Genomic DNA, 27,653 nt, shown 5'->3' with positions numbered 1-27,653 from the left:
CAGGGCAGGCACGATCCTTGCGGAAGGAATCTCCTCAGTGCTTCAGCACTACTCTCAAGAAGAAAAACTACTTTGATATGGTGTAATTTTGCTTTATGAAAGCATACTGGATGCTTAATGTTTGGGCAAAGAAAATTAAGTATGTAATTGTAAATAGATGGTGGCCTTTTCAAGCTACAGCACTGTGTACATATATATACATCAGAAATAGGAGTTTTTTTTTTGATACATACATTTATCTTGTTTTGAAATGAATGCCTGTTTTCTTGGACTGTGGATTTAAAGTTACAGTAATAGTTTTGCACAAGAGAAAATTAGTAAGCATATTTACTGTCTTCACCTGACATATTACTTTTATTCATGATTGGATTGCAAACTATATATTTTTCTTTAAAGAAGTCATGTTCTGTGAGGAGCAAAAACTATTGCCTCTGAGAAAACTGTTAAAATTTAGCAAGATGGCTGAGCATCTTGCGAATAGTTGAGTTAGCTTAAAAAGTTACATGCATGCCTTAGAACAGTCTCAAAACAATGGCTTAGAGTGTCTGTCACTACTGTTTTCTAACTTTTGAACATCAAATTACTTTTTATAGCATTCTGAGGTATGCTGCACACATTTTATATAAAGAAACAGATGCACAGAGGTGATTTTTTGCTCTAGGCCACAGTGGCAAAAATTAGATTAAAGTCAAAGATTTTCTATCTCGGAGACTCTTTTGGGGTTTGGGTTTTTACTAAGAACTAGTTAGTTCTTTTAAAATAAGATTCTGGTTTTCTGAAATGATATACGGAGGAATATATTTTTTTTCTGAGGGAAGAGATGAAAAGTGAAGAGCACTCACAGCAATAGTAATGTTCTTGTTTGTTTGTTTGTTTGCATTTCAGAAGGCTGAAACTGAAGATGACTTTGTTAAAGTTAAAAGGAGGGATTTGGAAAGGCTGACAACGGAGGTTATGCAGTTGCGGGATTTCTTACCCAAAATACTGACTGGGGATATCTTGGGGACATTCCAGAAACTGGATGCTCTTGAATCAAGTTAGTTGAACCATATTACAAGCTATTATAGGTAGTCCGTCTTGTTCTTACTGCCAGTTACTACAGGAGGAAAATACTTAGGAAAATATTTCTGTCTTACTGTGCATCTGTTCAGTGGGACTTGGTCCCTGGAGAAAAGCCAGAAATACATATGACATTGATCCTCTGGAATTGGAATTCTATCACTCATTGGCATTTGCTGCAGCTATACTCAGTTCTTCACTTGCCAGAGCTTTGAGATTGGGTTTCAGGTCTAGAACATCACCCAGTATAACCTATAGGATGGAGCCTACCTGGCCTGCAATGTGCTGCTACCCTTCAGACGTGTCCAGTGCCTTATTCTGCTTTGGGGCCTGCCAACTGCGTGTTTATTCTTACGGGGACAAGTATGACTTCTTCCCAGAGCCAGACTTAAACCACTGCAGGAGAAGTGCCATTTTGTGTTTACATGGAATGCCCTTTCATACTCTTTGCTCACACAGGCTGCCGGTGAAGGCCAGTGGGAGAACCTGTGGAACTTGCCTGTGTGCTCCTCGGGTCCACGCAGTGCACGCAGAGAGCAGCACGGCTGCACTAACACAGTGTCAGTAATGCAGCTGGCTAGGGCTTCACAGAGCACAAAACGCTGTCAAGATACTGAAAAATGTTGGGAGTAGCCCTTGCACCCTTGAATTCCCTTCAGATCAAAGGAGCGCACGGATGGGTGAACTGGCTGAACTGAACATAGGACTTCAGGGAATGAGGAAGAGTTCGGGAATGGGGCAGAGACAGAAATGGGTTTCTTTGCATCGGCTTTTTTAGATTGGCTGTTTTTTTGTTGTTTTGGTAAATAAATTTCTAGAAGAATTGTCCACATGTAAGACATAACATATAAAGTATGTTAAGCCATAAGTTTTGTATTCATCGTCAGTGGTATGGAGCTTGAAGTTAATTATCTCTTGTCTTTTATACAGAGAGCAAAAATTAGAAGAGATGCTATTTGCACATTACATTTTGGAATTATTGAAATGCCCTTCTTTTTTTGGTACCCACTGAACATGCAGAAGCATGGTTCTTCAAATCTAGATAAATTTCAACAAATGTTAAAAAAAATACCCTTCAAAGTGAACTTTTCAAAACTGACCTTAGGATCCTGAAGTGTAATATTTTTTCAATAGATTTCCATTCGTTAAAATAAAGCATCTAAAGTGAAATATATTTCTAATAACATCTGAGACTCTTTTTAAGGGGACAATGGATAAATCTTGGTTGTCACTGAAATAATGTTTAACATTCTTATATACTTTATAAACATTAATTGAAAACATTTGAATTATATTACATTTTTTTTTATTCTCGTAATTTGCACATCATGTATTGAACCACTCTATTCTGACTGATTTACCATTCTCTTACTTGGATTTTTGTCATATCTTCAATTGAACTTCAAGGATAACAGAAATCTGCGGATCATGAAAACCGATAAAAAGTAGAAAATTAACTACATTTTTAAAAATCCAAGAAAGAATGGAGCTCTCTTCCAAAATTGTATCCCACCAATGCACAGTATTTAACAGCCAGTTGGAAACATCGTGTTCGTTTAGTTTTTATAAGAACTGTTGAGATGTAACAAATTGCTATATACCAGTTTAGCCACGAGGAGGAAGCCTAAAACAAGCTAATATTTAAAGCACCATCATTAATGCTGCATTTGGAAGATTCATTTTTCTTTAGTGCAAACCAGCTGGTCATAACTGATTATTTCATTTATCTAATTTATTTTATCACAGACATGGAGAAAAAGGAGGAAGAAGTAGAGCAGCTGAAAATGGATTGTGAACACTTCAGATCCCGCCTGGAAATAGCCCAGGCAGACTGCATGAGAGAGAAGAAGGTATATTTACTGTCAGACAGACTAGCGATAGCTGTATGCCTGAGTTTTAGTAACAAAACTTCCATAATCATATAACATAGTCCTAATAGTCATGTTTTTTCTTGTGCATGTTACACATTTCCTTAGTCCTTGGAAAACGATCTAGGATTTACAGAGTCAGGTGATGAGTAGATTGCTACCTAGAAATTTGCAATTGCTTGAGTTTTTTTTTTGTGTGTGTGTGTGTGTTTCTACCACAATAGGATTGATATTATAGCTAGATAAAATGTAATATGGTGCCATATGTACTATGGTACCAGAAAAGGCATTTAATGTATATTAATGTAGGTGCAGTTCAGAGTTGCTCTCCCACTTGTACACATAGCTGTACCGTGGCTACATAGATGTCCCTCATTTCTTTCTTGTGTGAGGTGCAGTACACTGGATTGCATTTCAGGGTTTTTGGCAAGGTTTGACTGTAAAATTTTAAGTCTTTTTCAATTCGCCTGTTGATCCAATTGCCATGTACAGCCATGAATCAAAGCTCCTTACACAACTCCTTTTGTAGTGTCAGTGTTGCATTGTAAAATCAGTTATAAAAAGTGAGGATAGAAAGAGGGGAGACTCTTAATGACGAAGCAATTAGCAAGACCGTATCTGCTCAAACTGCGGGTCTTCTGGGAAGCCTTTTGGCTTCAGATAGGATCACACAGACTAGCTGTCTAATTCTTGAGAGCAGCGTGAAATCAGTTGTGATCATTTACTGCAAAAAATAATTTCCATGGAAGTATCTTCAGTAGTTACCAGCAGTTGATTTCCTTAAGAGTTTTGAAGCTAATATCTTCCATCTTTGGGATTGCAGGAAGACAGATGAACCTAGATGCTTGCTTTCATTTCTAAAAAGAAATAGATGTAAAAGTAAGATGTGTGGCATTAGGGCAGGTCTGTGTGGGCAAGACATTCTGGAATGGAATCTGATGTGGATGTAAAATTGGGTGGTACTATGAAAAGCTGTCTTTCTGAATATTGCTCCATATTTTCTGGAGTAAGTATCTTCCGGAATAGCTACTGCAGTTCTGTAGTGGGTACCTGGTTAGTTGGGCTGTACATCCAGGTCCTAGTTGTCCAAGCATCCAGGTTGAAATTTCTGTAATATTTAATGTTTCTACTTTAGACACTAGCTTGTCGTTCTTATTAAGATTGCAAAATAAATGGCAGGGGGTTTAGGTATGCCATTTTGGGTGAAAACTTTAATTAGAGCATGGATTATTTAGTAAGAGTAGTCTGGTGTCTTGGTGTTTCTGATTGAGGCTCTTCTCCCCATATCTTTAGTGATATGCAGTTCATGCTGTCTAAATTGCTTGCTGTATGCACCAGAAGTAGTTTCTTTGAATGGATTGTGGTTACATGAGTTGTGAAATCCTTTAGCTTTTCAGGATAAGAGAGTGGTGTTCGTGTATGTTTGATTGTTCCTGTTAATCACTCTGCACAGTATTTTTCACTTGGTTGCTGTTGTATTGCTCTTTTCTTGTAGGCATCCTTGCATATTGTTTCTGAATTATTTCCTGTTTGCCTTGTGAAGGACAAGGAAGTGATTCACTGACGTGAACATAAAATAAATGCATCTCTAGCTAGGCAGTCCTTTTCTTAGGTGTTCATAAACCAACATTTCCCATTTAAAATTTTCTTTGCTCTACTGTATCACTGTTTTAGAGAATTCCAATGCTTTCTGAACCTGAGCAAAAATAGGTTACTCTTGGCTAATGTCTGCCTTTCATGTCGTTTCACAGTGAGGTGCTTAAGCCCTGCTATGCTCCTGTGGCTTGACCCTTTCCTGCAGATGGTGGTGTTGCACAGCACACTGATTGCTTAGGGATGTGAACTCCCTCGGGAGTGTTGCTTCCAGCTAGATTATGTTGTTTTTGCTCAGTTTATTTTCCCAGCCTTTGAGCGTAGCATTTGGTTTTCCTCAGTTCGTAACTTTATTTCAGATGTTGCTTATGATCTATGTAAAATTATGACTTTTTTTTTTTCAGTGCCTTTGTATTCTTGTTTAACTATCTAGCTATAGGATCCCAGAGTTACATACCTTACTAGTTAGTATTAGCACCCAAGCGCAAAGTGCAAGCAGGGCATATTAAAAGATATGTTTAACTAAGAAAAAGACAATACAGAAAAGAAAGTGCAGAGAATATAGGGAAATATAGGAGAAAGAGAATATAGGGAATAGACAGGAAAATGCCTGCGGACGTTTTGTTGATGCTCATGGTGGCAGCAAAGCTGCTCGGTTTGGTAGTGAGTTACATAAAAGATAAATGGGGCTAACTTAAAAGTGAACAAAGTATGCCGAAATAAGTGACCTTTCGTAGACATGGAAGTCCCAGGAAATCAGCAGTGCAAGTCTTTTGCATATGTTAAACTACAAGGTGAAGTGGACTCCAAAAAACCAAAACCAGCTAACCAAAAAACAACAGCAACAGCAAAAGGCATAGAGATGTACCAGATAAATTTCATTAGAACTTGACAAATCTTTGCCTGTGTCTTCCATTAGGAGCACGACAAAGCAATGCAAATATGGCTGTCCAGGATGATACAGAAGCTAGATGTAAGCGTAAATAATTTATGACAAACAGAAGACAAATAATGCTGTTCTAGATGATGTCACATTACATACATTTTTAGATGACTTTACCTTTCTATTCTCTCCAACCCCACAACTTCAAAATAGAGATGAACCTCCAAAATGTCGAAGTACTTATTTTAAAATTTATATTGGAATGTTTAGTTGATTTTTTTTCTTTTTGCTTGACATTAAAAAAAGATTCCTTCTCATTTCCCCAGACTTCATCCCAATAAATAAATACACAGAGGGGAGAGTGGGCTGAGGAAGCTATTTTCTGTGGTCAGTCTGAAAATCATTGCCCACAAAGTGGGCAGCACATTCCTTCTGCTCCTCTGACATGTGAGTGGCAATTCTGGCTCTCCTAATCCTTGAGCCAACAGTATTTTTCTTGATAGGCCTTTATCTTTCCCTGTAGCACTGCCTAATATCGCCCCACTCAGAGTAGCCAGGAAGTCCGCACCCGCCCTCACAGACTGCAGACTTCTGTGGCCAAGCCTTGGTCTCAGTGACCACATGGGCTTTAAGCTGGGAACTGCAGCTACCTCTTCACTACCTCTGTGGCAGTTGGTAGGAAGCCATTGAGACCTAGAAATGTACCTATTTCTTGATACTGCTCTGGCCAACTTCCAGTGTGACTGGGAGGGAATACTGGAAGATTAGAACTGCATCCAGCTCTGGCTGAATTGCTCTATTTCTCCACTGCTTTATGGCAAGGACCACTGAGCACCTCACTCAGGTGGTGATCTGTGATTGAGCCTGGACCCTTCTGGTCCTGAGGGTGAAAGGGCCTCCAAACTTCAAACATGAGGCTTTTTCCTTTTTTTTCTTTTCTTTTTTTTTTTTTTTTTTTTTCTCCAGGGAGAAAGAAACTGACTTACTTTGCCCCTGCTGGGAAGGAATATGGCAGTGGAAGGAGGGTGGAAGAGATGACATGATTTACCCTAGATCCCCAACCACTCTACCCCAATGGCTGAGATAGAAGTCCAGTTTGAAAAACAAAACAACCCTTCTCCTTAAGGGGTGTTTCCAGTATCTTTTGTAAATGGCTGGGAAAGCTGACCTGTGCTGCTGAAATCCTTTCTGAGAGAGACATGTAGCTGTTTGTGTAGGAGGAGTGGACTTTCCTATCAGACTGCTGTAAGTGCCGCTCAGTCTCAGCACGTCACTTGGTCTGACCTTGTGGACAGGCTTCTGGTTACTGTCAGCCCCCACAATATACTTGTAGCTTAGATAGAGCTCTGGAGAGAAGGTATGTATCTGGAACTGCTGAGAACTTGCCCCCTCGCCCTATTTCATATGAGGCTATCATACTGTTTCCTGTTCTCTGAGCCTAGAAACGTGGGCTGACGTGAAACGCAACCAAAATTTCCTTATGCCATTTCAGGAGAAACTAGACCTGCGGCAGCACCTGAATGAGGCTAAGCAGCAGCTCCTGCAGCAGGCAGAATATTGCACAGAAATGGGTGCAGCGGTCTGCACCTTGTTGTGGGGTGTATCTAGCAATGAGGAAGCAGTTAAGAACATTCTAGGAGCAGTAAGTATGGCAGGTGACTACCTATTGCTAATGCTGCTAGCTATTTAAAATAAGTACCATGCATATAAGTACCAAGTAACAATGCATTTTAAGAAAAGAATGTGTGTTAGAAGCTGATTGGAGAGCAAAAATGTTTTCTGAATTGTATATTCTTTGGGGACCTTCCGTTTAAGAAGTATTGGAACAATTATCTAGCATACAGCAGGTTAGGAATAAATACAGTAATTTTTATGTTGCCAAACAAAGATTACTCATTCCCTACCTCACATGGTTAAACTGAAGACAAAGCTGCAGCTAGTGTGATGTCAATACCTACAAGCTGACTAAAAGAGGGACAAAATAATGCTCTGTGCATGCAGTGGCTCCCATACCTGCAGAGAGCTTGGAGGAGCTACTTCCATGGAAGGAAGATAGACTGTCAATTTTCAACTCCTTCAAATATGCACCTTAAAGTACTATTTGTGTTGTCCTAATGTTTGCATGGGTCTGGTATTTAGAGAGCCTACCTGCTGAATCTTAGTAAAAGTTCAGTGTTCAACAAGGACAGGTAGCTTATTAAAAGAGCCAAAAACCCAGCAGTTAAAGACAGTGGCATTAATATAATTTAACACATTATCACTGCCAACTGCAGCTGAGGGAATTAGGAAGGATGAGGCGTATGTCCGGTAAGAACATGGTTTTTGGTATTGCCGTAGCCAACACGAGTAGGAATAGATGTATTGGAGCTGAGTGCACTGATGCCACAGTTTCTTCTGGTGTGACTTTTCAGCAGCATGATGAGCTGCTGAGTGAATAAGATCAGCTCTTTTTAATAAGTGGTAAGTTAGAACTTTCATAAAGGCTTTTCCAGGCTGGGCGCGCCAATTTACAATATGTAGCTTCACATTGGATATCATAAAAATGTACAAGGATGCCTTCTGGTCATTCACGAATCAGCAGTTACTAAGAAAAGAGTCTCTAAAAACATGTATATAAAGCAGTTAAAAAATAAGGAATCACAGAATCACAGAATGGCTGAAGTTGGAAGGGACCTCTAGAGATCATCTAGTCCAACCCCCCTGCTCAAGCAGGGTCGCCTAGAGCACGTGGCAAAGGGCCGCATCCAGGTGGGTTCTGAAGATCTCCAAATCACTCTTTACCATCACCCTACTCCTGCTCAGTAGATATTCAGAAAAATACATGGCAAGGTCACTTAGAGTTAGACTTTGTGTGCCTTCTACATATCAAAATACTGCTTAAGACAAGTATTGCAAGTACCTAAGACAATTAAAATATAATTAAAACAAGAAAAATCAAACAGCAGTACTTTGGAGTGGACATACCTGCTTTGTTTTCTTTCTGAGATAAACTGATGGAATTCCATAAACTGATGGAATGAGAGAGTTGAACTGAGAAAAATACACTGAAAAGCAGTGGGAGGAGAACAAGAGGGAATAAAGAGGGAGGTGAAGGCACTATGGTCTCCATCTCTTTACCCTCAATCCTACTACCTCTGTTTCCCCTCATTCTTACCTTCTTTACCCTCAGTCCTACTCCCTCTGTTCATCCTTGGTCCTACTCCCCTGCTTTATTCTCAGTCCTACTTCCCCTGTTTACCCTCATTCCTACTCCCCCTATTTACTCTCAGTCCTACTCCCCTCTTTACCCTCATTTGTGCTCCCCCTGTTTACCCTCAGTCCTACTCCCTCTGTTTACCCTTACTTGTACACCCCCTGTTTACACCCCCTGTTTACCCTCAGTCCTACTCCCACTTTTTACCCTTGGTCCTACTCCCCCTATTTGCCCTCGGTCCTACTCCCTGTCTTTAACCTTGGTCCTATTTCCTCTGTTTACCATCGGTCCTACTCCCCCTTTTTACTCTCAATCCTACTCCCCCGTTTACCCTCAGTTCTACTCCCACTGTTTCCCTTCAGCCCTGCTCGTCCTGTTTATCCTCAGTCCCTACTCCTGTTGTTTACCCTCAGTCCTAATCAAAATCAAAATTAACGAGACAAATACATTGATGATTTGGTTAAAAAACAAAATGCCTAACTATGAAGAGGCAATAATTTTGTTTCTCAATTTGTTTGAAATGCAAAATACCTCTGCTATAGATATTCTTAGCAACCATTTGAGTAAGCATTTGAGCAGCCATTCTTAGCAACCTGTTAAAGGTCATAGCAATGTTTTGGGGTATTGCTTTCTTGTGATAATCAGATAACATAAGAAAGTTGGCTGGGTTTGCAACAGGACTTCTAGGAAAAGCACCATAAATGGATTGAATGACATTGCAACAAGTACTGTCAGTGAGTCATATTATTAAAATATTGTAGAGATTTGTCATACAAAATTTTTATTCTGGTTTATATTTGAACAAGTTAATACAGCTTGTAGCATCTTCCCATCTCCTTTCTGGAAAATGCTGTAACTACAGAAAAGTGTAGGAACATCAGGAGTAACTTCAATCTGTATCACCCATATTTAAGGGTGTGGGAAGGGTGGCATCAATTCGGAATCGTTTCAAACAGTTTTTTTCAGCTGTGGAGCAGACACAGAAGTAGGTCTACCCTGCAGTCCTACAGAAATAAAGACTGTTTGACTGAAGTGGTGTTTATAGCCAGTATATTGTTCATGTCAGATGTGTTCGCAAAGGCCAGGAAAGTCGAAACTTTGGCAGCAAAACTGAGATTTAACACAGAGTTTGCAAGGGAGTGGAAGAGACGTGCCTCCTGTTTCTATCCATGCCTAACATTCTTAGAGAGACCTTCATGAAACAAGAGAAGAGAGAGAAGCAGCATGAGAGTTGTTCTTCATGAGCCAGAAAGGACCTAAATTACTTCTGAAGAGATTGTTTTAGGTGCCTTTAAAAAACTTCAACTGGATATTTGTATTAGAGGGCTCTTGTACAGAGACACTAACTGAGATTTGTTTTTAGAATGACATCAGGGTTTTCTTCAACAAGAGAAATTTTGGATCCTGCAAGGTGACCTGCTACTGCAGGAACCTGCTGTGATGGCAGCTTTATATTTTAAGACAGCAATTTTGACTGTTAACTGATATTTTCATGCAGGAGTTACTTGAGACAGCAAAGAGCTCGTTGAACCATCTGAGCTGAAGCACCTTATGGCTGCTCTCAGAACTCTGAGAGCATGTCTGTAGGTGAGAGTTTCTTCAGTTCTATGAAAACACTGTTGAGTTAATTGGGGGCTGCACAGAGTTTGTGATGTTTGCATTTATGAACCTGACTGATCTGTGCTCCAGCTCCTCAGAGCTCCCCATAAGTTAAATGATAGCTGTTTGGAAAGAAAGTTCAACAGCCATGATAACTACCTGCACCTCAGGACACTGGCAGATGATTTTAGGGTGCCCTGTGGGAAATAGTGTTGCAGCAATGTTCTCCTGGACAGCATTGTTAATAACCAAAACCAGTTCTTCCAGTCTTTCTTTGTCGGTTCTGTCTGCACCTCTGACTGTTGTCTTTATTTTCCTCTGAGCTTTTGCCCAGTTGATTGGCTCTTCAGTGGTGATAACCAGAAATAGAGGCAGTTTTCCAGTTTTGAAGTCTTGTGCCGGTAACTTGCGTAATGTAGTCGGGTGCTGTATTCCTGCTTTATGTCCTAGCACGATGGTTCTCTTATATGATCTGGACTTAAATTCAGCCTCTGACCCAGGGAAGACCTCTGTATCCTTTTCTAAAGAACTTCTATCTAGCTAGATGTTCTCCATCTATATTGAGCAATTCATTAATCCTGTCCAGACACAATTGAATTCTACTTTTTCTGAGTATATGGTTTTCTGAGGAATATTAACATCAGTTCACCAAATCAGGATCCAGTGAAGTATTCAACTGGTTATAGGTAGGTTTGGGCAAGTGCAGCTGTTGTAGTCCCTGTAAATGTGAAACAAACACACCTGATGCACCTGTTGCAAAGCAAATAGGTAATAACCTCAGCTTTGGAAATAAGCATTAGTTCTGTGGTTTCATATGCATGACTTCGGGCTTAGGACGGGAATATGTAATTGGAAGATTTTATAAATAGTTGTGTCATAAACTAATTCCCCATGTTCTTCTGGTAATAATTTCAAATATGAGGGCATGTCTACTATTTACTGCTGCTTGGTGAAGTGACTGAAAACATTAGTAATTTTAGAAATTGTCCACTTTGTGTAATCTAATAACCATAGTTACTCTAGTATGTATAATATTTTGTTTCTCCTCCACTCTTCCAGAGTAAAGCAGTAAAATTTTTTACAATCACTGCACAGACTATGGAGAGTTTTGTGAAGTCGTTAAATGAAGACATGAAGCAGCAGGATCTGGATTCTGATGAAAATCAGTTTGTCTTAGCTTTGGCAGGGATTGTAACAAGTAAGTTAGTGTTATCTCTCACGTTAGCCTTCCACCTACAGGCAGTGGGAATTTATATGTTGTGTTATGTGTGCTGCAGTAAGTACGTTTTCAAAATCAAACATCTAGTCAATGTTCTTGATATCTTCGGTGACTTCCTGGCCTTTCTAAGTTGTAGAAGATTTTGTCACTCGGCACTTCTGTGAGGAACTGTACTCTGTGACAAGATTAAGGATTAAGGATTAAATGTTTGAGAGCCATTGAGTTCCGAAATACTTGTGCACAATCTGGAGTAAAGTAAGGAGAGTTTTGTTTGTTAGAACTCATTTCATTTATAAAAATTGATACTCCCTTAATCACCAGTAATATTAACAGGTATATTAATTGCAGATAATCTTTGTAGATCAGTTTGATCTTAAGGAATATATTCAGCATTTTTAAATTGTTTATGAATATTGTTCATGCCATATAGACTCCAGTTTCATTATCCTCTAGATTTCATGATTAAATAATGTTATAAAAGGCAGTAAATGTGACTTCCATAGAAAATCTCTCTCTTTAGGGTAACGTAGTAAGTAGGAAGCTGCAGATCTGTGTTCATATGGCAGACATTGACTTGGAAGACTGTTAGAAATGGTGAGGCTGTGTCCTCGGCATTTATGAGAAATAGGGCAGGTGTCAAAATGGTACTAATTAATGACATGATGCAAGATAGATGAGACAAAGGATATATTTACAAATAAGGGGGTCCTGCATAAGCAGTTTTTTTGAATATGTGATTTTAGATGTTGTGGTTTCATTAAGGAATGTAATAAAAAGAGTGTATGAAGTATTAGGCCACTGTACCAAATAAAGGGTGGGACTGAGTTCTCTGAAGTTACTTCACTGCAAAGAAAAAACATTGCAAAAGTGAAATCTGAACCCAGAAAATGTTTAAAGGCTTGCATAGAGAGAGATTTCTGGGTGTGAGAGAATTATCATGGTGAAGGCACATAAAAGGCCCTAAAGTAGGGAGCAAGTCCGAGGGAAAATATATGAGAAAAATGTGCCTTGTAGACGTCAGAGATGTTTTTGCCTTAGGGGGTGTGCATGAGCAGCGCTTGCAGGAAAAGACTCTTACAAGTGGTGCAGTGTGCCACTGCACAAGTAGTGTGCTGGGCATCCTGGGCTGGGAAAATGTAAAACAATCTTCAGGTTTGTTTCTTAAAAGTGGAACCTGCAGTGCTCAACTCTGCTTCGTACATCATTTGCAGATGTCTGTTTATAATTGCTTCAATCCAACCTTCTGTTTCATAATTCACTGTGTTACCATTGGAATCCTGGCGACCCTAAACACTTATTTGAATCACCAAAGTAGAATAAAGAGTGAAGTGAGTGAATGTACCAAAGTAGAATTTGACCATTTGCTGCTTCGGTAACCTATTAGCATCACTATTTGTTATGTAGATGACAGCATGAAGTTTATATAGGTGTCATACCTGGTTCTTCAAAGCTGATGTATTTTTAGATGTGCTGATAAGTAACATTTTTGTATGGAGCCTGCTTCTTACGGTGCTGTTTTGTGTTCTCTCACAGATGTAGCTGCACTGGCTTGTGGCCGGGAGTTCTTGGTTACTTCAAATCGGGAGCTACTGGACACAATGATGCAGCTCTTGGGAGACATGAAGCCGGGACTCTGTACTAAATTTAAAGTGTATGATGTTTTTTTTTTCTTTCAAACGAAGTGCATCATCTTGCAGTGTCAATCACAGTGTTTTCCCACTCTTCCATTATTTCGTTTGCTGGAAAGGAAACAAAATTGTTGGAAAATATTTTCACAGTGGCGTTTTTTGCAGATGTGTCAGGCTTGGCAGCTAGGCTAGCTTCATCCAGGTTTTGTGTTTCTTGGGAAGTGCCTTAAGCACCATAATATTCTAAGGATGAGAGTAGAAACATTCCTCTACCTTGGGAGAGACTGAGTCAAATATTAGATAACGAAGCTGTGAGGTCAACTTTTAAGACAAAGAGAATGTGGGGATTCATACTTACTCTCTTCCAATAGGAAAAAGTAATATCTGCAAAATACTTTATCTACTTAGTGAAAAAAGTATGTTATATATCTGTCAAAAGCGAAACCTAAATCACCTTATGCTACCTTAGTAGTCAGAAGGATCATGCATCTGTTTGTAAGAGAGAGAACTTGTAAAAGGACCTTGTAAAACAAAGTTGTTTTACAGAAAAGACCATGTTACACCATTCAGACACTGGAAAAGTACTTTTCGGGAAGTGGAGGAAATCAGTAAACTCTCATCTTTGCCTTTTTCTCAGAGCTGTTATGAACTGAAGTTATATGGCCCTTAGTGAGTGAGTACTTGCTCATCAGCTAAGCTGGGGGCTCTATCTCATGCACTTGGTCAATTTGTTAGTGAAGGAGACATAAGCCAAAGTGTTTTTTCACAGGGTGGAAGAGTTAAGAATTGAGATAGAAGCCAGCTGTCCTGGCTCAGCTGACAGGCAGCAGTTCAGCCAGCCACGGCCGCTTGGTAGTGTCTCTATACAGACATGTAAGCAGGTTGTATGTGACAGATACAAAATCAGTTGTGTTTTAACTTTGGTGGGTTTTATCTTGCCTAGCCTCAACTATGTGAAAGCGAGAGGTCACGTATCTGCCAGATGTCCAGGCTCCTTCCCACAGTCAGTAGAAAGAGATAGTCCTGTGAGATGGTTGTTCCTTCAGCCCATGTTAGGAAAGATTTATTTGCCTTCTGAAGCTGCTTGGCCTTCTTTTTTTGGAGTAGTGAGGGGAAGCTGAATAGCCCATGTTGTGCGTAGTGCTTAGATACTTTAATATCAGTCATTTACCCTATTTGCCAGTTGTAGAATTTGAAGGTCAGAACTCAAAACAGGCTTGTTAACTTTTGGAACAGTGGGGTTTTTTTAGGCCTCTACTAAAAGATTCACATGAAAATCTCAGCTTTCCCTTAAGAAATAAAAAGTAATTTGTGCCTTCATGTATACAGGAAAAAAACATCAGAACAGGACTCGTAAAAGTTCTTTTTTTTTCTTTAATGGCAAAAGTAGCAACCAGTTACAAAAACTAAAATCCAAAGAATTTTGTTTAGGGGCAGGAGAAGAGAATAGCAAAGTGTTTCTAAATACATGCATGCAGACTCACCCACCCCTGTATACACACTCTGGATTTTAAGCAAATATAATCTTATTCGTGATATTTAAACATTTAAGATTAGTGTTAATGTAATTGGTAATATTTGAGGACCTTTTAGAAATGAAGGTTTGTGATTTTATATTTAATAACTTGTCAGCTTTGCAGAAGAATTTCACATATGCCATAATCTTGGCTGCCACTCATCAATCCTGATAAAATATGCAGAAATCCATCCCTTAGAAGCAGATAGAGATTCAACAGGGTCCAAACTCTTGGCCAAAAAAATGCAGGAAGCTTAAAAAGGTGATGGCAAAAATATATTTGATTGCAAGAAACTTAGAGCATTTGTTACCTTGTGTTCAGTGATATAATAATGTTTTCTGATATTCCATAGAGCTAACTATATGTATATGTTTTTTTTTCCTTATTTTGAACTTGTCATTTGATTAAAAAAATGCTGTATTATGACACTAGAAAAAAATGCCAGAATTGAGGTTTCTTCATTGTCTTGTCATGGAGCAAGGGATCCTAAACCGCTCAAATGGTTCGGTGCAGAATGCTTCCCTAGGGTTTGTCTTGTGTCTAGGCTTCCTTTTTGTCTGTGAGCTCCCTGCACGTCTGGGCTCTGTTCAGTTCTTAAAACCCTTTGCTTACCCTTCACTCCTTTGCTCTCCTGTTTGGGGATTTTCCATTCTCCCAGCCCCAGCAAAGGAGGATTTCTGTGTGTGTGTGTGTGTGTGTGTGTGTGACAGAGTAAAAGGCAGTGATGAGATAGAGATACCATAGCTAACAGATTTCCAGAGTTAGATATAAACAGATTCTGGGGTCATCATAAATAACGTTTATGCAGACACTTTTAAACTGTATCCAGTGAGTGATAATGTCTGTCCGTTGTTTTGGAAAGGTAGTGAATTCCATGAAAGCCCATCAGCAACTTCAGGTTTAACTAGGAAAAGAAAAAAATGTGGTTTTATATATTCAAGGATAATTTTGTCCTTTGCTTGCTACTGTAGCTTCTTTTGGTTTTTTTTTTTGCTTTTATTTTAAATATATATATATTTTTTAGTATGTGACAGATCAGGAGAAACTGTGAGTCTCATTCTGCACACAGCAGCATCAAAGTAAACTGAAAAACAGAAAAATTCTCTTTCCTCCTTTAGTTCCAGCAATTCTGTGCTTTACTTTTAAAAGCATAGAAATCAAACATATACAAGGAACAGCTGTGATTTATACTGATATTGTTGCAGTGCTGGAATAACTCATGAGTATGCCAAAGTTATATCCAGGGAATATAAATCAATGTGAGTTCTGAAATCTCATGGTTGTCTTTGCCTGTTTGGAATAGCTCATCTGTATAAGCTTTGTTCAGTGTTTGTAATTGTTAGGCAATCAATAAACATTTACACATCTGTTCATAGCTATAATTTAATTGCTAGGAATCTTTAACTTAGCATGTGTAGCACTTTGAAGTAGCCAGTAAAATACTTTATTTTATCTACTAATCTCATGTGTTAAGCAGAAGAGAAGGGGCTTTAGCTGCACTTTTAGTTCTAGATTTTGAAGACTGTGGCAATTACACTGATACAAGATGTTAATTGAATTTGGCTTGTCTACATAGAAAGACTGATAATGCATAAGTTAAAAGGCTTCCACATTAAAGAAGAATCAGAAGATTCTGTTTATCCAGTAAGACTGTGTGTCAGTTTTACTTTAACAGAATATGCAGTGCAGGAAATAGTTACTAGTACAAACACTATAGGTGAAGGCAGTATAAAGAGCCTGGAAATGTTTCCACACTGCTTAGGTAACTTGTGCTTAATGAGCAATAAAGTGCTGTTACTTTTGCGTTAGGCTTTTACATTGGCTTGTGGGTGGGTTAAGTCTTCAGATACTTCAGACTGGATCTGGATCCAAAACTGGATCACCACTGCCAGTGCCTTTGGTCTGCACAAAGCAAACAAGTAAAGGAGGAATACAAATATCACAGTATCTTTTTACGTCACTTTGTTTCTAGCTGGAAATGTCAAACAGATTAACGATGAAAGACCTTGTCAGGAAATGTTAACTCTTTCTATTTTAATTAATTGTTTTGTTGATATTTTTCTTTCTAGAGAGTGTTCCTATGTCAGTTTTAAAATTCTGCAACCCGAGTAAGTGCTGAGGAGTAGGTGCTGAATGGAAGGGAGCGTTTGGGCTTTGCAAGCTCACGGAGTGCCCTGCTGGACAAGGACAGCAACCTGCAGCATCAGTGGGGGCCACTGATGGAGTAGGTTTAATAAGGCTGTTTCTTCTTCCAGCTACTTAAGAACCTAGTTGATTAAACACTCAGTAATGCAACAAATATATAACTTAAACTTCTGCCACTGTAGAATAACCTGAGTTGTGTTGCTCTTTTCTTTCCTGGTGTCTGCAGCATGTGCACGGAGACTGTATCTAAAATTCTGCAGTTGGTGCAACTTAAGCCCTGCTATCTTTTATTTGAAATAGGATGTGAGGTGTGAGTCCATTAGGAAGTAGCTTTTTTCCCCGCTTGTTTGGAAGTGGTGGCAGTGCAGTAGCACGCGGCTTTATCACAGTGCTGAGAGATAGCAGAGGCTGGCCCCAGAACAGAGGTGAGAATGGCAGCGTGTTCCTGCTTGTGCCCCCTTGCTTTGGATACAACCCAGCGCCAGGCTGTGAGCTGGTACGAGGACATGTTCCACGGTGCTGGGGGAGCCCTGCCCCTGCATCGTCCCTTTTCGTTGTCCAAACACGGCATTGAGCTCTCAGTTTTAAAGATCATCTGCACAGAAGGTAGAACAGGACAACATGACTAAAAGCATGGAAGTACATACTCATAGGACAGCTTTTTGCCTCAGAGTACAGCTGTTTCTGTCCAAAATGTCACAAGCCCTTGTCTAGAAAGAAGCTGAGCAAGAAGTTTCTCCTATAAATCAGTGTTTTGCTTTTATTTTCCTAGGAGCTTCCTGCCGTTGAGTGTCAGGTCATGTTCCTACTGGCAGTTAGAGGGAAATGGAAATACTTTCCATGAAGCCCACTGAGACTCTGCATAGTAAAACAGAAACTTTCATCCACCAGAAATACGAAAACTCGTCAGGACTGTGGAAAGCAGAGTAATAACATAAACGTTGAAGCACTTACTTCAGCAGGAACTGCAGAAAGGCTTAGTACCAACAAAATCTCCTTCAAGTATTAGTAGTTCTTTGGGAAAGCTTTGAAAGGAGCGACTCGTTCTGAGTTGAAAGTTACTGTTCTTGTCCAGCAGTGTCAAGTAGCTAAAAATAATCTCTGACTTGGGTGCCCTATCTGCGTAAACTGCCAGAGGTGCCTTTGCTGTGGGTAGCTCTGTGTGTCTTACAACCTCGGCACTGTCATAGCCAAGGCTAAGCTGGCACTTGCAGTCAACTCCCTTTTCCTGATGTGTCTCAGGTTTTTCAAATTAGTCACCATATTGGAGCTTTTCCTGCTTGCAGGAACCTCTGTGTAAGACCTCTTGGGAGAATCTGGTGGAACCGGCAGGCGAGAGTAATCTTTTTAAAATACAGATCTTCCTCCATCAAATGTGTTTTTCTTCCCTTTGCTGTAATTTATAACTTGGTATGCATGCAGCCCCAAAAGATAGCTAATGAACTTCCTGTTTTAGAAAGCTGATAAATTAAGAAAGCCTCTTTTGGGAAGCTTTTGAAAATGTAGCTGAAATTAGCATATACCTACTATGGCTAATTTTATTGTGCCATTTAAACACTCAAGTGCAGTGTGACTGTAAGTGACAGTCTGAATTTCTGTTTATCAGAAATGTCAAATTTTTTCAGTTCTTAATTATGGGAATGTTTTCTAGTCAGCAGCCCATAGATTTTCCCTGTTACTTGAAAGGCAGGATATAGGTTCTGTCCTTCAGCGTCAAAAACAGTAATAAAAGACCAAAAAGAAGTCACCTCTGGGAAAGAAAGAAAAGAGAGAAAAGAGAAAATGAGAGGCTTTGAATTTGCTCAAATGTAGTTTGGAAATAGTGGTTTTGAAGAAGTGTGGGTGAGAGTATCACTTGGCTTGTGTTATCCTGGTGTCTGAGCTCAGATAAGAGCACAGTCTCTGGCCAGATTGAATTCCAGTTGGTGACTTAAAATAAGAAAAAGCCTGAAAGTCTTTTCATCTGTAATCAGCTGGGCTTCCTCAAGGCAGAGTAAGTAGCAAAGTCCGTGATGACTTAGGAGAGAAGCATTCATTTTTTCACAGCAGGGTCTCACTTTGTGGGCTTGGGAAGCAGGCGGAATCAGCCATTCCTCTGCTCTGCACCCATAGCGGAGAGGACAAGCCAGGCTTAGGAGGAAGAGTGCCACATTGTGACTGCTGATACCTTTTTCTGCCCTCCTCGAGGCCCTTCCCCTTCCTCCGAGTACTTCTGTCAGCCTTCCTCTGCTGTTTGCTGTGTGTTGCCTGTGTATTGCATCTCTTCCCACTTGCAGGAGGCCTCGGAGGGTACTCGAAAGAGGATGGCTTGAGCAGTGTGTCTGGATTTCAGCCGACTGAAGGGTCGGTGTACACAAAAGCTCGTGCAGCAGAACAAACAATATGGAGCACATGTTTCCTTTGACGTTGTTTCTTGCACCAGGTGTACAGTCTTTGTGTTTCCTATCAGCCCTTTTACTTGTCAAGAAAATCAGTTTACTTGAGACGATCGCCTTTCCAGTGGGAGCCCTTGCTAAGAAAACTCTTGTATAGACTGGATGCTCATTTTAGCACATTTCATGTAATGAATCTCATGGAGTTTGATGAGACTATTTTGCTGTCAGATCTGTCTTTTTCTTCATGACTTAAATGATTTAACAGTAGCAGCAGTGTTTTGCACAATGTTGCACGTATGTGCTGTGGTCTGTTTTATCAACTTATGCATTATTAGTATAGGTTTCTGTACCTTGTTGTAAACAGCAAAAGATGCAAAGAAATTCACTTCCTTTTCCTTTCAATTTTAGGCTAATGTTAATGTCACTTTACAATGTGAGCATCAACTTGAAAGGCTTGAAGTACATCAGTGAAAGTCCAGGTTTTATTCCTTTGCTTTGGTGGCTATTGAATGGTAAGCTTCTCTAAGAATCATGCAAATTGTGGCTTTGGGGGTGGTAAGCTGGGAGTAGATATTGCAAATAATCGGGCTATATATTGGAAATGGGTACTGCAAATAGCAAAACAGAGATTTATATCAGTAAGCTGACTATGTTAGCATCTGTCAGATGAAAAGTATCCAAAAAAAGGCAAATAGAGGAAGATGATGATTATATTCCCACAACATTTCTGGCACAGTATGTAATGTTCCATGATATGAAGTTAACCAGTTGTAATATCACAAGAAGGAAACAGATTTTAAAAAGCCATTTGTGTTTTCATGTATCAACATTAAACCAAAATCTTGGGGAAACTGTATGAAATAATAAAAATATACCAAAAGAAAGTGTAACAATTTGAGGCATTTTGGAAACAAACTTGGCTTGTACCCTCACTGGTGGCAAAAGTGACCCCTGGCCCAGCTGAAGAGAGTCATTGGGGCTTGTGTGGCTTGAGTACTGTTCCCAACCTTGGCTTTGATCTGTAGAGGACTTCAAGGACTTCTGTCAGCACTGTCGATACAACTAGCAAATGATACTGGTAGCTGAAATGAAAGCAGTTGCATCTGGCTTTCTCAAGGACTGAATTTGAAGTTCTTGATTTGTCCCAGTAAGCTGGAAGCTGCTCGTGTTTTCCACAGCTCCCTCACTGTTTGACATAAGCTGTACGTACTCGCACTTCTTCAGCCAAGAACGCATGCTTTGTGTTGCCAGTGCACTGCTTTTCATGAGACATCTCAGCAAATTAGCCAAGCCTTGCAACAACACTGGAGAACACCTCCATGTTTTACAGGCTTTTTAACACAGCCTGAGAAAAATATGTTTGCAAGGAGAACTTTGAATACACGAGCCTTTGCTCTGATGTACTTTTAAACTTCACTTAAGGTAGTCCAGATTTTCCTCTTAGTTTATGTTAGGCTAATGTCTACACTAGCTTTTGTTAGAGCAAAAAAAACACCCTCAAAATACCTGGTCTATATCTGAGTTCCCAAGGGTGCCCTTTGAAATGTTTTGACAGGCCAAGGAAGAAAATTGTTTGGTGCAGCCTATTTGAATGAGGCTCTGAGGTCACAGACAGTGACACAGCTGTAATCAAGTTACAACCATTAATGGAAAAAATGGAAAAAAAAAAGATTGAAAAGATATTCTACATTTTGAAAGTGTTAACTGTGTATGTTTGGGTTGTGGGAGATATGATGGGCATGGTTAAATCTTTGACTTTTTGATAATGAAGTTCTGCAGTTAACAGCAAAGGAGGGGGATTCTCAGATAAGCCACAACTGCTGGTTCAGATTTCTGGCTTCAGAGGAAGCCTGTTTACTCTCAGGGCAGAGGGCTGCCTAGGTTGTGTATGGGGAGAGAGGTCAGACCCAGGACTCTATCTGGCTCCCATCATTTTATATGAGGTCGCTGTAGTTTTCTCAACATTTAATCCATTTCTAAACATTTCAAACTGCAGAAGTCAGTAGCTTCCTCGCGCTCTTGCTCCTGCACTGCTTCTGTGGCCAGCATCTTCAGCTCCTGCTAGCCGTGATTCAGCGTCTGAACACGTGCAGCAGCTGCCACAGGTCTAACAGCTTTTTCCGTACGAGAGAGTAGAGCGCTGCAGCCTGTCAGGGTGTCCTGTACGTGTCGCCTTCCTGCAGGAAGCTTCTTTAAACTGTGTTTTGATTAAGGCTTGTGGGATGATTCACCTTTCCTCAGTTCTCCAGGAGTTTTATCAGTTCCCACTAAGAGAGGCTGCAAGAAATTGTCATGTGAAGAGAGCAAATGTGTGCGTGAACTTACTCATTTTTTTTCCTATTTTTCCTTGCTGTATCTAAAGCAGAGATTTCAGTCAGTTTGTCTAGCAGGCTTCTTGAAGGACAGAAATACGAGAATTTGACGTTGAATAGATGGATAATAAAAGAAAGGTAGAAAAATGTAACAAAAGATTTCTAGAGAAGTAAGAATTGTCAGTATTTGCAATTTGCCAATTGCAAACTGGTTTCCTCTTTGGAAAATTTTAATAAACTAGTATGGCTTCACACTCTGTAACAAAAATCTTAATAGCTTTTTCTTCCAGATGCTATACTGAAAAAAAGAGGAAAAGAAATGTTTAACACACTTGTTGAAGGTAATGCTGGTCTATGTAGCTTTAGGGGAAGGACATTCTTTCTTTTTAAATGCTCTCTCTGAGATGGGCTCCCTGCAATAAGCAACACTGTAAGAAAAAGATATTCTGATAGTTTATGTAGCTGTTGTATTCTTGCATAGGTATCACCTGTCACTGCCTCTATCTTCCCAGCCTTGTGCCAAGGTGTAAAACACATGAATGAAACTACTTGGATTTCTGTCTGGGGAGCACCTTGTGGGATAGGTAGACTTCAAACAAATAGGAGCACTATTTGTTAGCAGAGAAGCTTTTATCATTTGTCTGAAAACAGTTGTTCTTTTCTTTTTTTCTTTTATTTTTTCCAGTTGTCCAGTGTCCCTGTGTTGATATTTTGGGGGAAGTTTTTATGTAATCTTCAGATGTAAAGGACTTTCCATCTAAAAAAGAGGTTATATGTTTTGGGATACAAATCCACCTGAAATTTGTCAGTTTTTTTTTTTCTGATGCTTTAACTGTGGATGCAAGAAGACTTCCTCATTCTGTAATTCTGGAAGAGCTAGGCTGGGCCTTCTCTCTGGTAAGGATCCTTTGAAGAATGAGAAGATGCAGTCAGCTCAGATTTTAATAATTAAGACTGGGCTTATGTCTTTCATAAGCATACAGAATATCTGCAAACAAATGGCCACTGGATAAAATTGCTGTGGGCTCACCTCTTCTGTTTTATTCCTATCCCTTATCTGGATTTGTTTTTCCACCTTTTTAATTTTCTTTGAATGCAGTTAAAAGAACATTCTTGTTGGACGCGTTAGAAAGTGTGGAATTGAAGAGAAACTGTTGGTGCTGCTTCCTGTCCATAGCTGGGAAGTTAGTCCAGGTACTTCATTAAATGGAACATGACAAGAGGCACATGACTCATCTTAGGTCTCTCCCTTCAGTTTCCTCTGCCTCAGATGCACACGGAAATCTAACTTTGTTTGTCCGAATTCCTTACAAGTGACAGTCTGTACTATAAATGTCTATATGCAGCATACTCTCAATTTGCTAATGCTGCCTCCAGCCTTCAATATATGCTTGTTGCCATGCTTTTCTGTTTGATTTGGTTATGGTTGTCAGAGTTTTTAAAAACCCAGGTTGTTATTTAGAAGGTATGTGTACTAACACAAACTCTGCTTATAGAAGAAAGCCTCTACGAAAGAAAACAGATACTGTTTCATAAATCAAAACTCTAGATCCCCACCTTTTCAGGCTGTGAACAGTTCTATGTTCTTTAGGCTATGCAAGTGGTCTTAAAAATGGTCTTGCCCTTCTGTCTTCAGGATCACATCCACGTTCTTGAGCACAAAGCTGCAGCTGTGGCATGGAAGGTCCCTGAGCCGAGTGCTCCTCCTGTCTCCGTACTGCTCCCGGAGCAGCTGCTGGAAGCGCCGTTTAGGTGGAGTTTTGGTTGGGTGCAGTGAACGCTCATCTGAGTGCGAGTTTCTTGACTCACATTTTCTCAGCAGCTGCTATGGGAATATTCAGAATCCCTCATTGGGACTGGGGGGAGCAAGGAAACGTGGCTGATATCTCGGCAGCAACGTGCTGGCCGCAGGGCTGCGTCTGCGGCCTGGAGCGTCATCCTGCCAGTGCCTGTTAGCCCCGTGAACAGCAGACAGGCACATTGGGAGCAGCTTTGCTGCTGTTGACGCAGAGTCTCTCCCAAGGACTTCCCGAGGGAAGCCGTGACCGGCGCGGGTCTGTGGGTGCGTGGGGAGTTGGGGTTAGTCGAGCCCTGTGGCGGCAGGCGGAGCTGGGGCTGGGGGAACGCGGAGCGGGCAGAACACGCGTTTGCTCTCATGGCAGCTGCAGCAGCAAAGCTCATTCTTCCTCTCCTTACGGTGGGCTCCCTCCCTCCTCCCCCGCGTCGAGTCTTCATGGCAGCACCTCTTGTCTCAGGCTGTCAACGTTAGGGAGGCGTCTGGAAAACCCTGCACGGCCACAGACTTTGGCTGAGCTCCACCAGCCTTGGCAATGCAAAGGGGACCTGCATGGGACAAGCTCTGGTCGGGCCTCTCCTGCTGCAAGCGTAGGTAGCCTGACAGGCTCCTAACACGCACAGAGGCAGTGGCAGCCTGTGCCTCGGTGCTGGAATTGAAGGGTGACGGAGTGGAGCGGCGCTGCGGGGAGTGGCGGGGAGCGTTGCCAGCGTGCCCGTCACGCACGGGCACGGCCGTGAGCGGCTGCTCGGTGACAAACCTTGCGTTCAGGTGTCCAGAGAACGGCCCTCGCGCGCGTTCGCGGAGTTCGCGCCGTGCAGAGCCGGTTGCGGATAAAGTGCTGGGCGCTGATGTCACGCGGTTACCTCAGCGCTGCCGCAGGGTTACCTCAGCGCTGCCGCAGCTCGCAGCTCGCCTGGGAGCGCGTGGCCAGGGGCAGGCGGGAGCGAAGCCCGCCCGCGCTATCGGCTGCGCTCGTGGTGCCCCAGAGGCAGTGACAGCAGGCAGCGGTGCCGGCACTTGCCAGGGCATCGGCAAACTCCAGCAGTTCCAGTGCCGTGCCGGAACTGCATCAGCTTTCCGTGGTGGCGGTGCGCTGTGTTACGCACACTGTCCCGGGCTGAGGCACGCGGGCTCCTTCCCTTCGCCTAGTGCCCAGAAGTAACGATTATAGTTTTGTAATTCCGGCTGAAGAAATGTGTGTGGTAGCTCTTGGGAGGATGTGATGTAGTGATTTGATTACAGCTAAAACATTTTTTTTTGATTTTGTACAAACAAGATGTTACTCACTCAGCTAGTGTAGAAATGACTAAATCTGGAAGCTGTTGAAAGCATAATGCTGAACAATTAAGATTCTTTGCATTTCTTTTGACTGTTCTCTAAAACATTTTTTTAAGAAAGTAATGATACTAGAGAGACAAGGAAAAGACTTCTAGGGTATTTTTTTAAAAAAAATCCTCCTAGAAAACATGATTATCCATAGTAAGCAATAGTCTCAAAACCAAATTAATCTAGAAGGAGTAAGTTTTAAAGCATCTCTAGTTACTTAATTTGAAGTGAATCAGAGTGCATGTAGAAGAATGGAAATCAGGTGTTAAAGGCATATTAAACCGTCCTGTGGTGCAGGAGCTTTCCCTTCCTTCGCTGCACTCCTCAGTATCTAATCTGTGCTTCGTTTCAGTGACTCAAGCAGTTGAGCTTCTCTGGCTGCTGTCGAAGCCTCTTCCTAGAACCTCTCTGCTCTTACTGGAAAACATTCTTGCTAGTCAGGCTAGAAATCATTTCCTGATTCTCCTACAGATCCTGATTTTATTATCTCCCCTGCTAATGCTTCTGTCTTGATCAATTCTTTAGTTGCTAAACACTTGCAGATAATGTTAATAGAAATGCAGTATTAATAATGAAGCATATTTCATCCAGGGATTTAAAGCAGCAACGTATATGAAGCTTCCCAGCAGTAGTGTGAGTCACTACAAGTATTAATGTCTTTGTTTCATGGAGGGATAATCCCACACAGAGGAAGATAGTGATAAACTACATAGATTTCACTTTCTAAAAGCTTTCTTACCTATTTCGGCAATTATTTTGTTACTGCTATTTCCAATGAATAAATATAGAGTGATACTAAGCACGGAGAAAGGGTGCCAGTGACATCGACAGAGTTTGGTTGTTTTATCTGGCAAAAATTACACAATTGGGGAAAAAAATGAAAAGCCTGTGGGAAACATAAAGATGGAAGTGGAAGGAATGGAAGGAAGATGTCAAGGCCTTTAGACCTACTTTGATTACATCAGTATAGTTCAGAAAATTGAGAACTTTTGCACCCACTTCTTTTGAAAGGATTCCCTGAATCCTTTTACTACCCAGGAAATTGGTCATAAGGACTTGCTGTCTAGGAGGCTTGAGTTGCAGCGTCTTCCCTTGAGAAGAAATTATGACTGCTCAGCACTTAAGAAAATTACACCTCCATGAGAGAATCCTTCACGTTATCAATTTTTAAAATGATGATTGGAATGACTAAGGTTGCCTAGGATATTCAAAGACTAAGATTTTGGTGCATAGAAAAGTAGAAAGTGCTGCATGTTACTACTAGGCTTTGGACAGTTCCTGGGTGCCAAGTTTATATCACACTCTGCTAGATTCCCAGTAGACAGAACAGTAATTATTTTCTTAAGAGGTTTTTGCTTTAAATAGGAAGGGAGATGTAAAAAGACTTAAATATCTCATTTACAGATGGAAGATGGATGAAGAGAGAGATTGTGACCTGCTCGTGGCTGTAAATGTCACGGTCTTTGATACTGTACCAACCAGGTGCTTAAAAATCCCCACCTGAACAGGTTCATGCTTAGCCATAGTCTGTGTTGTCTCAGATTCTGTTTTCTCCATTGGGTGCTTTTAACATTTCCCGTTCCTTTAATGAGCAATACTTCTTACTCATTTTTCAGGGTCATGAGTGTGGGTATTAAAGGAGCTAATAACACAACCAATACCAGACCCTGCCGCAGCCCACCCAACATTTCTGTCCTTCTCAGTGGGACGTCCTTATTGCGGCACTGCCTTTAGGCTCCTCCAGTGAGACTTTGGTCTCTGTAGTGATTTTTACATGCAAAGTTATCTGAATTAATTTTTTTTTTAGTATTTCCAGACAAAGCTCTGTCATAGGCTTGCTGAAGACTAGGTTTGCTAGTGACCAACATGTATTACATGCACAGCACGTGGGACAAATAAGTGCTTCAGCCATATGTTATATATTTTCGTTTGGAGTATGCAGAATAACCTTTGTAAAGTCATAAACTATTAAATGCAAACAGACTGTTTTGTGTGATTAAAACATAATCTTGCTAATGTTTCCGTAATTAAGCCTGCATGCTGCATTCCTGGCGGTAGAGTTATTATATGTCTTCCTAGCTGAAGTCATTCAAAGATCTTTGCTAAATGTCTCTGGCACATTCCTAAGCAACCACGCTTAGCTTCAGTACCCATTTCAATTTTGTGTAGACTGCGTTTAACACTTGGGAACTTCATTCATTATTTCTAAGAATCTTTTATAAAAAGTGATATTTTATTGAACTTTGAAGAAATCTGAACTCTTACATAAAAAGAAAAAGTTCGATCATTTACAGCAGCCTTTGTTAGTTGTTCTGTATGTTGTGAAGTCTGTTGTTAAGACTATTTAGTCATGGAATAGAACTTACTTTGCTTTCAATCCGATTATATCCAGCAGTACATCTTGGGTACTGACTGCATAAACGCAGGTTGTTGATAAATTCACTTATTTATGGCATTCCCAACATTTGTTGTAAAAGGGAAAGGTTCCCAGTTATCTCTTCCTCCCAAGCTCTGCTGAGGGGGTGAAGGTGGGTTTTTCTTCAGCCTCATTGTGGATCCAGCCGGCACTAAATGGCAAAGGTGAGTGATGACACCTCAGTTATACCCAGTACACCTGCTGGGTCATGGAGAACGGCAGTCTAGAGCTTTAATACTACTTTTTTTTTTTTTTTTTCTGGTCTTACTTTTAATTAGCACCTGGATTTTTTTTCCTCCCACTTTCAGACCCGGATACAGAAGTGTGTCTTCATGTTCTGCGACTTCTCCAATCGGTGATTCTGGAGCCAGAGGTTTTAGCCAAGTCTGCCCCGGAGATGCGGGATACTTTGCCATTTCAGCGGATCATTGCACTGTCAAAGAGCCGCAATGCAGATTTGCAAGCACTTGCAAGAGAACTACTTGAAGATCTTAAAATACTTGAGTATGAAGCATAGAAGAGCTGTGTGACACCAACGGCTTATGTTTTTCTGTATTTTTACGCTGCACAAGTTGGTCTTGACTGAAGAGCCTTTGCCTAAGTTGCTCTGCCCGAGTTCCTTTCTGAAACTAGACAACCCAGCTAAAATGATACTTGGCTAAATGTGCTGGTTTTAAAATGCCCAAATACCATATCAGGTACTCTGGTAGAGGTGGAAAAGG

At 40.7% G+C, this 27,653-nt stretch overlaps 3 protein-coding genes across 3 annotated transcripts in view; 2 read left to right on the top strand and 1 right to left on the bottom strand.

Annotated features, from left to right (window-relative positions):
* Positions 1-27,653, top strand: part of SIK1 (salt inducible kinase 1) — a 312,481-nt gene that overhangs the window by 193,859 nt on the left and 90,969 nt on the right. The window lies entirely within an intron of this gene.
* The window catches only part of AGPAT3 (1-acylglycerol-3-phosphate O-acyltransferase 3), a 315,407-nt gene that overhangs the window by 207,820 nt on the left and 79,934 nt on the right, over positions 1-27,653 (bottom strand). The gene's annotated exons all lie outside the window — the stretch shown is intronic.
* Positions 807-27,653, top strand: HSF2BP (heat shock transcription factor 2 binding protein). Its single transcript, XM_088530663.1, has 7 exons — positions 807-1,036; positions 2,806-2,909; positions 6,896-7,045; positions 11,255-11,393; positions 12,948-13,065; positions 19,488-19,591; positions 27,240-27,653. Exons 1-7 carry the CDS (start codon positions 853-855, stop codon positions 27,446-27,448), a joined length of 1,008 nt encoding a protein of 335 aa, XP_088386789.1. The 5' UTR covers positions 807-852; the 3' UTR covers positions 27,449-27,653.

This window comes from Tinamus guttatus, unplaced genomic scaffold (genome assembly GCF_059628265.1).
Source record: "Tinamus guttatus ecotype Peru unplaced genomic scaffold, ASM5962826v1 Tinamus_guttatus_pri_ptg000384l, whole genome shotgun sequence".
NCBI lineage: Eukaryota > Metazoa > Chordata > Aves > Tinamiformes > Tinamidae > Tinamus > Tinamus guttatus.
The sequence above is the reverse complement of the archived record's forward strand: the minus strand, read 5'-3'. Positions and strand labels throughout refer to the sequence as shown.

Bases quoted from the DNA above. Each gene is read 5' to 3' on its own strand.
- HSF2BP (XM_088530663.1), top strand. From the start codon at position 853: ATGTTCTTGTTTGTTTGTTTGTTTGCATTTCAGAAGGCTGAAACTGAA. The intron at 1,037-2,805 runs GTTAGTTGAACC...ATTTTATCACAG, and splicing joins ACTGGATGCTCTTGAATCAA to ACATGGAGAAAAAGGAGGAA. The intron at 13,066-19,487 runs GTATGATGTTTT...TTTCAATTTTAG, and splicing joins CTCTGTACTAAATTTAAAGT to GCTAATGTTAATGTCACTTT.